Source organism: Euleptes europaea, chromosome 1, assembly GCF_029931775.1.
Source record: "Euleptes europaea isolate rEulEur1 chromosome 1, rEulEur1.hap1, whole genome shotgun sequence".
Taxonomy (NCBI): Eukaryota; Metazoa; Chordata; class Lepidosauria; order Squamata; family Sphaerodactylidae; genus Euleptes; species Euleptes europaea.
In genome coordinates, this window is record NC_079312.1 from 66257592 (window position 1) to 66273308 (window position 15717).

Here is a 15717-nt window from a genome sequence, read left to right on the forward strand (position 1 = left end):
GCATGAGAGGAAGAAGCTTGGCCAATGGGGGGAGGGGAGGTTCCTCTCCCCTGAAAATCCATATGGATACCCCTTTTGTAATGATCAAATGGTGGATTTAAGCTTTTTGATACATCCATCACTGAGGTAGCTGATTCATTGCCAGCTGGCCTTGCACAACCAGCACCTTCATATCTATAGTTAAGGGGTGAGGAACGTTAGAGCTGCATTCGTCCATATTGATATATAAATTACAGGTATCACTTGCAGGGTGACTTATGGAGTACAGAGGCATTCAGTATTGCTGATCAGGAAGTAAATGAGTGATGTGTACGTATAATACTCCAGGTGGTTAAGATACCTGGAGGTGGGGGTTGTGGAATTTCTTCAATGGCTCTGTTGGCACAGAATGTAGTTAGCACTTAACTTCTTTAATACACTGAAGTCTGGTGGATACTTGCTCGAGAGTTTGCAGTGTATTTTATTTTTGCCTTCCAAAGAAGAAGAAATTGGCAGAGAGCATAGAACATTGTAGCAAATTTATGAGTGAAAGTTTGCATAAGATTGTAGTCTGAGTGATACAAAGAGGTTTGTATGCCCGTTGTCCTGATGATGGTTTAAATGTGTGTGTTGGGGGAAGGGGGAATGCAAGATTGCATATGGATCTGGACTTGGGTTTAGTCACACATGGTCTACAGGGTGTTGGCAATGAACAGAACAGCAAGAGTGGAGGGCACACACAAGGTTTTGTTTTATTGTACACCGCTTTATTGCACTTTGCAGATACTGTGTTTTCAAGCAAGTCTATCGGTGCCATTTTCCCAACAGCATGTGCTTACTGTTTGGTAATGCTTGCAATATTTCAAACTTTTCCAATATGATTATAGTACATTTTTTTAGATATAATGCTATTGCACACTTAGAAGGAGAAGAGTTGGTTTTTATACCCCACTTTTCTCTATATTTAAGAAGTCTTAAAGCAGCTTACAATCACCTTCTCTTCCTCTCCCCACAACAGACACCTTGTGAGGTAGGTGGGGCTGAGAGAGTTCTGAGAGAACTGTGACTGGCCCAAGGTCACCCAGCAGGCTTCATGTGGAGGAGTGGGACAGTTCATCAGATTAGAGTCTGGCACTCTTAACCACTACACCCCACTTAATAGACTACAGTAAAGTATAAAAATAACTTTTATAAGCACTGGGAAACCAAAAAGTTCATGTGTCTCACTTTTTGCCAAATCTGCAATAATCTCCTAGGTATGTTTGTTCGTCTATCTGAAAGCATGAACAATTTCTAAACCTGGCTGCTGATTTGATGACAACCACAGTGCTGGTGTCAGTAACAGGAAGCTCTTTGTTTGTTTCATTGCTATGAAACTGGGTGCGGAAATGGGAATTTTTAAGTCACTGTTTGGCAGATAAAAGGGGCTATGTTATCTGCCCATATTACAAAATGACCTGAAGGTTAAGGAAGCAGAGCTCACACTGGACTGGCAGAACTGACTTAGTTTTCAGCTGATGCTGTCCTAGTGCCAGTTAAAATATATTACTGCTCTGTCAGCAAATAAGGTGACCTTCTTAGAGGAACTCTAGCTGGGTCATAGATTACTTCACTTTTTATTCACTTACCATTGCTCTCCAGAGCTTTGAAGTTGCTCCTCAGTTACTAAATATTGATTAGGGTAATATTTTCCAACCAAATAAAATCTATTTCTAAAAAAAACTGCATTCTTGTTCTTCAAACTATGCTCAGCCCTAGCAAAAGCTATGTAACAAAAAAATTAGCAAGATCTGGGAAATGTGAGACTTGTCCCAAAGTGTAATAGAAGTAAATATATTGGATGCCTGTTTGCAATAAGTATTTGCAAATAGTGGCATTTAAAATGCTGCACAGATTCTTTCTTTCCCCCTTGTAATGAATAAGAGCGGTCTGGCATTAAAACAAAAGCAAGTATTCAGGAGAAACCAGATACTTAAACTGAGCAATTTCCTCCCAAGGCAGGTTCAAATACCTTGGTCAAAGCATCACAAAATCCTGACCCACAGCACCCTTCCTCTTGCTGTAATCCATGACAACTAAAATAATCTGAACATCCAGTTAGCACAAGAGTCGTCTAATACCAACGAATGGGTTCAGGGTGCTTTCACATACATGGCAGTTTGGGCCAAGTTGACCTAGGTTTCAGCATCCTGGGATCCATTTACCCAGTACTCCCCATGCATACTGTATTAATCCTACAGTGATTTTTTCCATGTTTGAACTCAGCCTTCAACAGTAGGTAGTATTGCTTAATGCTGCAGTCATTAGACACTCATGAATCAGCATCCTGATTACAAGAGCACACTCAAGAGCAGCCCTAAAAGATGAGTCTTGCAAATCAACAAAGTACTTGACTAAAACACGAAACTTAAGGAGGTGACCAGCTCGTAAGCACATGCTTAATTGAGTCATGTAGGCAGTCCTACTGAAGTTAATGTATATGCTAATATTTCTCCTCTGCTTAATGATCCACTTGAAGTAATCAAAGCTACTTCACAGTCCTGCAGCTAAGTGTATATTTAGTAACTATGTTGCCAGATATGAATGGTGGAAGGAGATTGATAAGCACTGATTGAGAGCTTGACTTTATTATTGGCACAATAGGTACATTATGGATATAGGTACTACAGAAGTTATGGAGCCAAATTAGTGGTAGCTGAGGGCAGCCCAGCCTCCAAAATTATGTAAGTGAATGGATAAAATATATTCAGAAAGGCAACATCTGAAATCTGTAGAAGATTAATCAAACATCAAATAGTCCATGAAACATCAATTAAACAGATGAACAAATATTTGTGTAACTTTGCAATCTATATTCTTCACTGATACTTTCCATTTAGCAAAATTTAACTTGGTTTTAAAAGTAGGCTTCTGGGGGCAAATAACTCTGAAGGAGAAGGGTTGTATGTGCTGCAGTCCTTTTCATATCATCTGTCCTTGTCCAGATGAAAGGCCCATTGCTAGGGGAACTGCAGCAGAAGATGGAGGAGACTGAATTGCTGAAGATGGAGTTGCAGATGTTGGAGACAGAGAGAGTAAGGCTGTCATTGGTGGAAGAAAAACTCTTGGATGTATTACAGCTTCTTCAACAGCTCCGAGATCTGGTATGGAAAGAAGAGAATGTGAGGAAACAGCTGGTTTTGATGCTGCCTTCCCATTAGGATGGACCATCTTTGTATCTTTTCAGAAGGTCTCCTGTTGCAACACCCAGTGTCAAGCTGGGCTTGCCAGAGGAAAGCTCAGCTGCAATGACTGGATTAGGGAAGGAGAAGCAAAACACCCACCAGAAAGATATATGCTGCTCTCCAAAACAAGGTTTAGGGCTTAGGACTAAGGTTGTTCCAGGGCAGAGCTACACATTACACATACTTCTGTGGTCCCTTTCACTGATATTTTATTTTATACATTGTGGTTACTGGGGCATTTCTCCTTCCTTCCTTGCTCCATTTTCTGCTAAAAAGTGTCTCTTCCAGGCTACCCTTACCCCTCTTGGGAAAAAACTGTACCTGTGTATTTTCTCCAGTGGATTCAAAAACAGAATGAGTTAGCAATGCTCTGTGGAAAAATGCTTGTCTCCCCTTTCAGATTGCAGTGCTGGTGGTTGCGTGGTGTAACATTTTTAAAAAGCATAAACGATAATGAAACTGTTCATTATTTGTAGCTGTGTCCTCAGATTAGTAAAATGCAACTATCAATCTGTTCCCCTAGTCGCATCAGTATGCATTAGGGGTGTGCAGTACAAAAATCTTCATAATAATTTCAGATCTGGATTTTGGTCAGGGCGCTGTTTTTGTTACCCTGATTTTTTATGGAAGTGTTGTCACCAGTTCAGAATTTGGGGGGGGGGATCCTCAAAATTCAGGACCATTATTTTTGTCATTTCCACACACCACACCCCAGGTAGCAGGAGCAGGGAGGGAGGGAAAGAGAGGAAGCCAGCCCTGGACTTACCATGCTGGCATTGTCCCCACTGGAGGCTTCTCCCCACTGCCAGAATTCTGCTCAGTAGTGGGTAAGGAAATGGCCACAGTGACAGCCAAACCTCACAGGAGTCCGCCAGCCTGCCCGCTGTTTTCCAGCTGAGGGGTGGGCTCTGTGGTGGGGAGAAGCCTCCAGTGGGACAATGCCATCAGGATAAGTCAATGTGGTGGAGTGGTTAAGAGGAGTGGTTTGGAGGAGTGGACTCTAATCTGGTCAACCAGGTTGGTTTCCCCACTCCTCCACATGAAGCCAGCTGGGTGACGCTGGGCTAGTCACAGCTCTCTTAGAACTCTCTAAGCCCCACCTACCTCATAGGGTATCTGTTGTGGGGAGGGGAAGGGAAGGTGATTTTAAGCCGGTTTGAGTCTTCCTTAAGTGGCAAAGAAAGTCGGCATATAAGAACCAACTCTTCTTCTAAGTCTTGGGCCTTTCCCTTTTAAAATTTAAAGGGCCATGGCTGGAGGCCAGGTCTACCTGACCATCAGCTGTTAGCATCTTTCCTGTGCCTCCCCACCACCACCACAACACTCCCAAAATTCCAGGTGATAAATTGTTGTTACTCCCAGAATTTTGAGTGTTTTGTGCCATTTCCAGTGCTTCCGACCTGAAGCAGCTAATTTTGGGTATAATTTCGGCTTGGGTATATCCAAATGCACATCCCTAGTATGCATTTAGCACATGTGCTAAACAAGCAGGGCCAAATTAGACATTTGTTACAAGCCAGGGTCCGGGAACAAGTCTGAAGGATAGTGGGAATGACTTTCCATTACCAGTACTGATATCAACAATGTTTCCACAATTCTCTAAAAAGTCGTCATCCAGTGTCAGATTGAAGCCAAAGGGGGGGCTGAAAAGGTCTTCCACTGGTAAGAGGTGGGGTTTCAGCACAGCTTCATTTCCTTTCCCCTTTTTGTTTAGTTGCTGTGAGTTAGAGCCAAAGTTGATTTTTCACTAGAGTAACAGCCCTTATGCCAGTGAAATGGCAGTTCCACTGGTGGAGGGAAAGGGGTGCTGAAACTGCCCCTCCTGCTGCCAACCCCTATTTTGCCTCCAGGCTGTCTGTGATCCCTGGCCCTCTGGATCTTAGATCCAGAACAAGTTATGTTAAACTTTCATAACATAGAATTATCCTTGAATTCATATTTCCTTAGAGCAGAATTCTTGGTACATTGCTACCAAACACTGTGTGCAATGCTCGGTCTTTACAACACAGTAAATGTCATCGAAGATGGAGGAGTACTGCCTCCCTCGCTGTATATTTAGCATACTAACGCCCTCTGAGAGTTTTCTTACCTTCCTAGCTCCTCAAATACAAATCTGAAAATTGCAGTCAGTGTTTGCAAAACCCAGTGATGGTAGTTTACTGAAGCCTAGGCTTGTCTGAGGAAGGTTCATCTTCTTATAGTTTAGGGCTCTGGACAGCTCTGATTCAGCATCAGATTCCCTTGTTATGGAAGATCAAACAGCCAGCCAGGCAAAGAGGCAATGGTTTGATTCAGATATAAACATGGTTAATTTGTAAAACTGAGATTCAGATCATGGGTTCAGGTTTGTCTTGGCAAATGCTGGTTTCATGACCTTCACTGTTTTCCTTGCAGAGACCCTGCAGATGCCGCTTTGCAGAAGCTTATGACTTACGTTGTAATAGTAAAGTGACATGTATGCACAGGGGAACCATAGGAAAGCTTGGCAATCCCAGAAGGCAGGAGCATTATGCTGTGGGTTCCAAAAATTGGCATTTGGATGCCTCGGAAAGCAAGCAGACTATCTGTTGGGGGTCTTGCATCTAGCAGATCAAGAAGGCAGGCAGAATTATAAGGTGGGCAGTAGGAGGCGTGTGGCAGCAGAAAAAGTAGGCAAACCAAAGCTTGAACTTGGAATCTCTAAAAGGGCAAGGCAGAGTTTCAGAGAGGGCACAGAGGCAGATTATGTTATATTGGGCACTTGGAAAGATAGGCAGGGTTAAGAGGAGGCTACAGGAAATACATAGGTTGCACAGAGTCAACAGTTTGCTTGCAATGTGTGCACCACAATTAGTAATATCCATAAAATACTAATAAATGTACATTTAAATTGGCACACACATATACAAACTCATGAATCTGTGTGCACTATAATGAGTAAATTATACTATAATGAGTAAATTATGAGTAAATTCCTGCCAAGGAAAAAGAAGTGGAGGAAAAACTGACACACTAAATAAATAACAACAAAGCACTAGAAATAGCCTGAAAAATCCAGTTTCAAACAGAACAAAACCAGATCTTGCAAAAAGGGAACTTGGACACAGTCACTGGTTATATAAAATCAAGAATGCCGTCCTTCCCAAGCCACTGAGCCAGCAATGATGATGATTATTTTTATTATTTTTAATTTCACCCATTCCTAGATTATAAAAAAAATATTATGAAATAACATAGGAAAGCTTTAAAAACCAAGGTGTTACAGATGGTTAACTCTTAAAAAGTTATTTTCACTGTGTTTGGGGAGGGATCTATGGTAATGTTTACCAAGAAAGAGGTGATGCAAATGTAATCAAATACTGCATAAAGGTAAAGAAAGTCCCCTGTGCAAGCACCGGATCATTACTAACCCATGGGGTGATGTCACATCACAACGTTTACTAGGCAGACTGTGTTACCGGGTGACATAGATCAAATTTACCTGCAGTGAAGCCAGGAATTCACTGTTACTTCTTATGAATATGACTAGATCTGATCATTGTGGTAGCATGCTTAAAATAAGCCTGAATTCTGTGGATATTTGTTGGGAATAAACGTAGCATTCTCCTACTGTGTTAGCTCACTTCGCCAGGCTGTCATGTCTTTGATGTGACAGCCCTTCCTGTTTGGATCAATAACACTAACATGAAGGATACACAACAAAAGTGGCATGGCTCATTATGATTGACGGAAGGCATAGCTGCGTCCCGCGTCAGGAGTCTGACACGTCCCTCGCTGACCAGCAGTGTTTTCGAAAATCATTCCAGTTTAGCAGATGATCCATCAAGCCGAGTGTCACGCTGTTGTGAGAACAGTGCTTTGAGTCTTGTGTGCGGTCATGTATCATAGCTCAGAGCAGCGATAAAAAGCTGTTAATGAATAGGATGACCGACAGCACCCTGGGAGGAATACTAAGACTCCATACAGCAACACGTTTGCAAGATTCTTGGTGGATATCCTCCTCTAATAGGGAACTAAGTGACACTACCTTAACCTTCAGAGAGACCAACTACATTTTGAGCTTTCAGTGATACATAGAAGTGCTTGAGCATATGAAAGTCTAAAGATCCCATGGACTTGGAAAACAAAGCTGCCTTGGATGGTTCAGCTGCAGCCAGTATAATTTCTTGTCCTGAATGCTCAGTCCCTTCCTCGCTGCATTTGAGTATTTACTTTTATTTATTCATTTGCGTAAAACATTTCTGTGCTGCCTTTTTACCCAAATAGGGCCCCCAAAGCAGCAAACACAAAGGCATTAAAACATTTCAAACATTAAAACAGCATGTAAAATGTATATGTAAAATATTTAACAATGCAATAAAAATATGTAGACGTACAAACACAACACAACCAGGGAGGAAGATATGAAGAGTTTACTGGGGGTACGCCAAATGAAACAAAAATGTTTTCACCTGCTGATGGAAGATAATGTCAGAGGGAGACAGACAAATCTCTGTGTCAAGGGAGTTCCAAGTTTCGGGACCATGACCGATAAGGCCCTTTCTCAGGTTGCCACCCATCTAACCTCAGATGGCAGGGGCACCCGAAGCAAGGCCTCTACAGATTACTGGAATGGATGGGTATGTTCATATGGGAGAAGGCAGTCTTTGAGGTATGCTTGCAAAAAGCCATTTAGAGCTTTAAAGGTCAATACTGCTCCCTTGAATTGGGCCTGAAACAAATTGGAACAAGACTGGAGTGATAATGGTGCTTGTGACTCATTCCAGTCAGCATTCTGGCCACAGCATTCTGTACCAACTGTAGCTTCTGAGCAGTCTTCAAGGGCAGTCCCATGTAGAGTGCATTGCAGTAATCTAATCTATATGTTACCAGGGCATGCACCACAATGGCAAGATGTTTCCTGCCCATAAATGACTGCAGCTGGAGAGTCCAAATTGGAGTGGTTACAAGAGATTTTATGTGCAAAGTGCTGAGCAAAATTATCTCAGTGGGCTTCAGAGCAGTCCACTTCCTCCCTCTGGCATACATACTACCCACCTGTCCCTCTTCTACTACTCATCAGTTACTGTTATGCATTTATACCCCTTTGAATGCCTTCAGCATGACCACCCCTGCTTATTTATATATCTGAATATTTTTATCCCACTTTTCTCCACACTCAAAGCAGCTTACAAAGTAAAAGACACATGAACAATAGAATTAAACAAAAGTATATGACCCAATGCCCTGACCTGAATGGCCCCGGCTAGCCTGATCTCATCAGATCTCAGAAGCTAAGCAGGGATGGAAAAACACTAAGGAATACCAGGGTCACAATGCAGAGGAAGGCAATGGCAAACCACCTCTTTTAGTCTCTTGCCTTGAAAACCCTACTGGCTTGCCATATGTTGGCTTCAACTTGACAGCACTTTACATACACACACACATGACCCAACAGACTGCCATCAAGCTTAAAGCAAGTGAGCCACATGGATGTCCTGGTTGGTTCTTGCACCACAACTCACAAGGCCCACAAGCGGCAAGCCATGGGCTAAGAGCCAAGGGCCAAAACTTGTGCCTTTGGACAAGCCCAGGATTTGTTATCTGAAAAAAGGGAAGGGCAAACGCACAGGACTTATTCACCTGGCTTAGATGCTTCCAGTTTTCTCCCTTCCTGCTTGCATTCAGCAGTGTGTATTCCTACACCTCATATCTATTTGCATAAGAACTAGCTTCTGAAACTGCTGTTTCATATTAATCAGTTCCCTGTGGTGCTAGTCAAAACATGCTAAAGTGGAAAGGATGCCAAAATAATATTTGATGCAGTTTGTTTCATCCAAACTTGCATAACGAAGGGCTCTCCTTCAATAACATTGTGTATGATATTTAATTTAGAAGTGTTGCTAACGTGTCTGTTGAGATGTGTACATACAAACCTTTGTTGAACCTAAATGTTCTGTATTATTGTTTTGTGTTTTAAAGAACATATCCAAGCGAGCCCTGGGGAAGATTGTACTCAGCACTTTGGAAACCTGCTGCGACCCACAACATGGTAAGAAAGTGAATCCAATGCAGGGTGGGCCTTATCTGATATGATTTGGCTGCTGCAGCAAATGAATGCTGTTTCCATTGTTATTTTGGTACATACTTCTGCTGTTCAGAAGTAGCAGAAAATAAGGCAATGACAGGGCCTAATGCTCTTGGGATAGACAGATATGTCCAAGTAACAGGTAGGGATGCCAGCCTCCAGGTGGGACCTGGGGATCCCCTGGAATTACAGCTCATCTCCAGAGTACAGCGATCAGTTCCCTTGGATACAATGGATGCTTTGGAGAGTGGACTCTATGGCACTGTACCCCGCTGAGGTCCCTGTCCTTCTTAGGCTCCATCCCCAAATCTCCAGGAGTTTCCCAACCTGAATCTGGCAACCCTACACCTGGGAGACCTGGCAACCCTAGTAACAGTAAATTCATCCTAGCAGCTCCAGATAAGAATTTAAATCAGCCCAGGCATAGATGAGAGGGTAGTAGTTCATTCATTTTATTAGATTAGATTAGATTAGATTAGATTTATATCCTTCCATTTCCTGGCCAAGGCCAGGCTCAGGGCAGCTCACAACAATCAAACAATACAATAAATATATATATAAAAAAGTAAAAACTGAATAAAAACATACAAATATATATATATCAATTTCAATATCTTATAAACTTAACTGAAAGTTTCATCCCACACATTATGTTAAAACCAGTGTTTTTCAGCGGTAATCAATAAAACCCTAACGTGTAGTGGTGCTGGTGACAGTGAGATGACTAAAAGGGGACCACAGAAGAAAAGTCCCTGATCCTGACTAATGGACAAGAAAACTGGGGAGTTAGGGATCCCAATAGAAAGTGAGGAAGAAAATAAGGCCGCACTGATGCGTAGGAGCAAAAAAAGAACAAAGTGAACAGTAGAGCAGTTTATTAGACCTTTTAGATCCCAACATGTTTTGCTATAAGCTTCGTCAGGGGATCTCAAGCAAAAACGTCCTGGCTCCCACCTTGGATGTTGGGATCTAAAAGGTCTAATAAAACGTTCTACCTTGCACCTTGTGCTTTCTTTCTCCTACCCAGCAAGGAGTGGCCAACTGGTAGAATTGTGTGTGTGCAGGAGAGGTAATGTGCTGGTAAGGAGGACATTATTTATGCTTTTCTTGTGAGGTGTCAGGATATGGGAAAGATGCTTTTATAATTCAAAGCCACACCTCTGAAAGGTAAATACAAGGACTATCAACAAATAATTCTATGGATTATGGGGGAAGCTTTGGCAGATACTCGACCCTTGAAAGCTTATATCCAGAAAAAAATTGTTGGCCTCTAAGATACTACTGGATTACTGGACTGTTCTACTGCAGACCAACATGGGCTACCCTCTGACATTTATCTGAAAGTATCCTATCAAATTCAATGTTTTCCAGTTGGATTTGGAAAGCAGTTCTAATAACCAGGTTCCACTATAACATTTGGACAAATGTGCATTCATCCTATCCTTTTCCAGCAAGGTTGTACATGGAAAAGAGAGAGCAGAACAAATCCAAGCCCAGCTTATCTCCAATTACTTCACAGTCTAATGGTTCTTTTGCTCCCTTCAGTGTAAAGATGAACAGAGATGATACAGAGATCAAAGATAGTGAGATACTGTAAAGAAAGTGCATCACACCTGTTTTATTTTAATATTATTTAATGTTTTTATGAAAGCTACATTGGCAGAGTTCTCCCCTTCCCTTGGCAATAGCGTAGCAACCTGGTGCTATTTTCTCAAGCACTGTTGAAGATTTTGTTTTGGCTAGTTTGTTCCTCTCTGCAAGGGTTTTATAAGTGTCTCCTTTAGGAGAACAGACATTGTATCCCTGGCCAGTTTACTTATGAAGGCAGTCCAAAGAGGAGTTGATGAGGAGATAATAAAATATAAGAGTTCACTTGAAGGTTTGGTCTGAAAGCTCTAAATGTATATAATTTAGGGACATTACTCCTACTTTAGTATGAGGAAGGTTACTACCAGACAGGAATGAGCACAACCAACTTATTCCCTTGAACTACCTCTGAATAGGGCACTTTCACACAGCCCAAATAATGCACTTTCAATCCACTTTCAATGCACTTTGAAGGTGGATTTTACTGTGTGAACTGTCAAAATCCACTTGCAAATGATCGTTAAGGTGCACCAACAGTGGATTGAAAGTGCATTATCCGGGCTGTGCGAAAGTGCCCTAAGGGTCTAAAGCAGTGCTTCCCAAACTGTGCTCCACAGAGCACTTGGTGCTCTGCGAAACATCTCCTAGTGCACCATGAAGAGATTGGAAAGAAAAATACTACTGTCATTCAGTTTAGTATATCGGTTCTAGGTGAAAATTAGTGTTGAGTGATGAATTTCTTTCCTGAAAAGTGCTTCATGACTCAAAAAGTTTGGGAACCGCTGGTCTAAAGTATTTTATACAACACAAAATATTGTATAAAAAACAATAATGGTTGTAATAAAACCTAGGGGAGGTGGTATTCCTCCTCCCCAATATTCCTGGCATGGCTTAGGGCACTAGATGGTCTAGAGCAGGGGTGGGGAACCTTTTTCCTGCCAAGGACTATTTGCATATTTTTAACATCATTCGGGGGCCATACCAGGCATAGCTCTCCCGGCGGCGGGGGAAAAAAAAGAAGTTAGGATTGCCAGGTCTCCAGCCACCACCTGGAGGTTGGCAACCCTAGGAGAGGCTATGCAGAGGAGGGAGGGAAGGAAGAAAGGAAAGGAAGACTAGGAAGGAACTAGGGTTGCCAGGTCTCCAGCCACCACCTGGAGGTTGGCAACCCTAGGAGAGGCTACGCAGAGAAAGAAGGAAGGAAGGTGAGGGAGGGAAAAAAGGAAGGAGGGAAAGACAGAGAGAGAGAGAGAAAGGGAGAAAGAAATGGAGGAAGGGAGAGAAAGAAAGGAGGGAAAGAAAGCAAGAAAGAAAGCAAGAAAGAGCAAGAAAGAAAGGATGGAAGGAGACAGAGAAAGAGACAGAAAAAGAGGGAGAAAGGGAGAGAAAGTGAAAGAAAAAGAGGAAGAGGCTCCCCCCCACACACACACACGGGTGAAGCCTTCCCAGCTTCCCCTTCCCAAACACACGCAGCATGCGCCCCCCAGCTCAAGCAGCCGGGAGCAATGTGCGGGGGGGGGGAGCTTTTCCAGCTCCTCCCACACACACAGACACGCATGCTCCCGGTTGAGAGGGATGGAGGGGGGAGCTTTTCCAGCTCCTCCCACACACAGACACACACAGACACGCACGCACACTCCCGGCCATGCCTGGCCAGGAGCAATCGGGGAGAAGCTTTTTCAGCTCCTCCCACACACACACATAAACACACGCACGCTCCCAGCCGGGCGGGCGGGGAGTGATGGGGGGGGAAGCCGGGAACACACACCCAGGCACGCAGGCGGCTGGGAGCGATCAGGCGGACTTCCCAGCTTCCCATCCGCACGCATGTGCGCGGCCCTGTGATGGCAATGGCGGCAGCTTCCGCAGGAGAGTCCGCAGGCCGCCACCAGTGACGTCGCAGGCCATTTCCGGCCCGTGGGCCGGAGGTTCCCCACCCCTGGTCTAGAGAGCACAGCCTGCCAAGCATGCAAGCTACCTCCAGCTCAGAACATGTGCTTATTGGCCATTTGTGCCCTTTTTACCCTGCCTCTTGAGATTGGAGAACAGAAGCTAATTAATCAAATCTCTGTGCCCAACTGCAGGGGAAGGGGAGGAAAAATGACTACCTTCAGATCTGTCCTTGCCCTTTTTTCCTGTGCTCTTGCTGCCTTTGAGCAGTCCATTTTGCGAGCAGGGACAAGAACATGAGATCCTGTTCTGGCAGCAGCAAGAAACTCCTTTCAGCGCTTCTGACCGACCCCAGGATCTTCTGGTGCCTTCTTTGTATAGCCGCCCCATACATTGCAAATTGTAGTCCTAGGGTTGCCAGGTCCCCCCTGGCCACCGGGGGTGGGGGTAGGAGGGTTGCCAGATTCAGGTTGGGGAACTCCTGGAAATTTGAGGATGGAACCTGGGGACAACAGGGACCTCAGTGGGGTCCCCCCTCCAAAGCATCCATTTTCTCCAGGGGAACTGATTTCTGTAGTCTAGAGATGAGCTGTAATTCCAGGGGATCCCCAGGTCCCACCTGGAAGCTGGCATCCCTACTTAGTTTTTTCCTGTTCAGGCCAATTCCTGTCCAAGTTGGCCTGAGTAACTTCTGATCAGCCCAGGGGCAGCTTCTCAAGGCTACGGAATATGATATGTCACAATTCATTCGAAATATTTACATCTCGCCTGTCTCTGTGAGTGTTCCAATTGGCTTACAAAAAAAAAAGGAAAGGAAAACAAAAGAAAAACCCTGCCTAGAGTCACCAATAATAATTAAAAACTCATTTGCATTAAATTTAGTCACTGAACAGATTCACCACCAGTTAATGCCACACATATTTTAAAAAGCACACTCTGTGGAGGAAGGCAGAATACAAAAAACAAACAAACAAAAAAACACCCAGCTCATCAGAATGCTCTGAAACATCACTGAAATGCTTTCCTGAACAGGACTGTTTTTCATCTCTTTCTAAAAGCTGGTAGAGATGATGCCCTGCTGACCCCCTCAGGCAGGCTGTTCCAGACGGTTAGAGCCAAAACCCAGGCCCAGGCTGACCTCACTCCTGAGGGCAGCACAACAAGAAGAAGCTGATGGGGGAACATCATTGACACAGGGTTCATACGGAGAAAGACAATCTTTCACTTAAGGAAGTTGCACATAAATATGTGCATCGGGTACAAAAGGCCTCTCCCTGGAGGCTAGACCTGCAATGAAAAGGGCTTCTGCCCATTTTCTTTGTCTCTTTCAAGCTATTCAAAGTGTGACAGGGCAAGGAACATTCTCTATGATTACTTTCAGCTTAAGCAACTTCCTAATGTTTTGATTTATCCAGAATACCTAGTTTTTCCCTGCTTCCATTTGCTGGTGAGATAATTGTGACCTAATTCTGCTTCTGTGGGTTACTAATGAAATAAATCAAAAACTTAACAGAGTTAATATGAAAAAGTAATGCAATCGTGGTAAGGTCATCACAGTGCCTCCCCCCATTTCAAACTTTATTCAGGGAACATTGTAATAGTTTTAATTGAATATATGGTTTCAAGTTAAGAGAAGGTATTCAGCTACATTTTACAAAAAAATGAGAATATCTTTGGAATGGGAAATGGATATGGTAACCTTATTCCGAAAGGAAGCATCCTTGTGGAACAAATGTGGTAGAAGGTCTATTTATGAACTTCCATTACTTTTCCAGGTTTTGACAATAAATATTTGAGCCCAAAAATGTAAAGTATTTCAAACCCACCATCTTTCTGTTCAAGCCTGCCTCCTTTGCATGTGTGTGTTTTTCTGCTTTGTATTTTTGGATTTGATGCTGTGTAAATAACTCCAAAGATTTCATAATCAAGTATTACTGTTTTGACAGCAGAGAGACAATAGCTGCACTGGATTAAATTTTGGGCTGCAGCAGGAGGGGGGGAGGCTTCCATGACTGTAATGGGAGCCTAACATAGATTTGAAGCAGGAAGTGGTTTTTACGTCTATCTGTGACTATAGTTTCAAGAAGTTTAGCTGCACGATGCACTGCCAACATACAGACTCCAAAATGTGACCGTTGTTTACTCAAGGGTGAGTATTTAATGACCAAAGTGTGTGACGCACAAGAAACAGCAGAATGGCTGACAGCTGTTCCTCTCTGCATCGCTTTCATCTAAACTAGAAAGCATTCTTAGATCTTCACTTTCAGAAAGTCTGCATTATTATTATTTTGCCATTTACAGCTGCATTTCAGACAGGGGATGTTTTATTGTTGGAACTGCATGCTGTTGACATGCTAACTTAACCATCTGCATTTTATCTTCATTTTAAAGGAAAGCCACATATTTTTGAAGTCCTAGACACACTCTACCATGAACTGACTGCCTGCGAACTCATTCATAGCAAGTCTCTTGAAACAACTCCTGGTCATCAATCTTTGGTTAACCCACTGGTTATCTCCTGTTGAGCAAGTGATTGTTTCCAAATATAGGGCTTCTAAGCTGCAATGCAAAACACAAGATGATTTCAGATTTTTCATCCCTGCTGTTGCAACCCCCAAATCCCTGTTCCTGTTTCACTTCTGCCCTATGTGAATCAAACCACCACTTCTTTGGGTTGGATCCACTGGAGTGTTTCCACAGATGTAAGGATTTTTACCCATGGAACACAACTATCTTGCCCCTCTCCTGCTGCAGCCCCAAATGCCCAACAATTCTGCTCCTAGAGGTTCCCTGCCCTCCCAGGAGCAGCATTGAGGGGCATTTTGGGCTGCAGCAGAAGGGGGCTTGTGAGAAAGTCATATTTCACAGGCAGAAATCCTTTCATCCATGGAAACATTCCATTGGATGCAAGTCTTTATTTTCATACCATTGTATGTTTACCTGCACTGAATTTTCCCTCATAAAATGTATGCATTTTAGCAACATTTGCAC

The 15717-nt window shown here is 43.2% G+C and overlaps 1 protein-coding gene across 2 annotated transcripts in view; it reads left to right on the plus strand.

Annotated features, from left to right (window-relative positions):
- Positions 1 to 15259, plus strand: part of EFCC1 (EF-hand and coiled-coil domain containing 1) — a 76644-nt gene extending 61385 nt beyond the window's left edge. The window contains exons 6-8 of one of the 2 annotated variants that reach the window (XM_056861621.1): positions 2964 to 3140; positions 9144 to 9213; positions 15118 to 15259. In XM_056861621.1, the coding sequence (XP_056717599.1) occupies positions 2964 to 3140; positions 9144 to 9213; positions 15118 to 15251 (381 nt within the window). In that variant the 3' untranslated portion in view covers positions 15252 to 15259. The remainder of the gene's footprint in view (positions 1 to 2963; positions 3141 to 9143; positions 9214 to 15117) is intronic. The other variant, XM_056861627.1, reaches the window with a different exon arrangement.
- Positions 15260 to 15717: the final 458 nt, after the last annotated feature.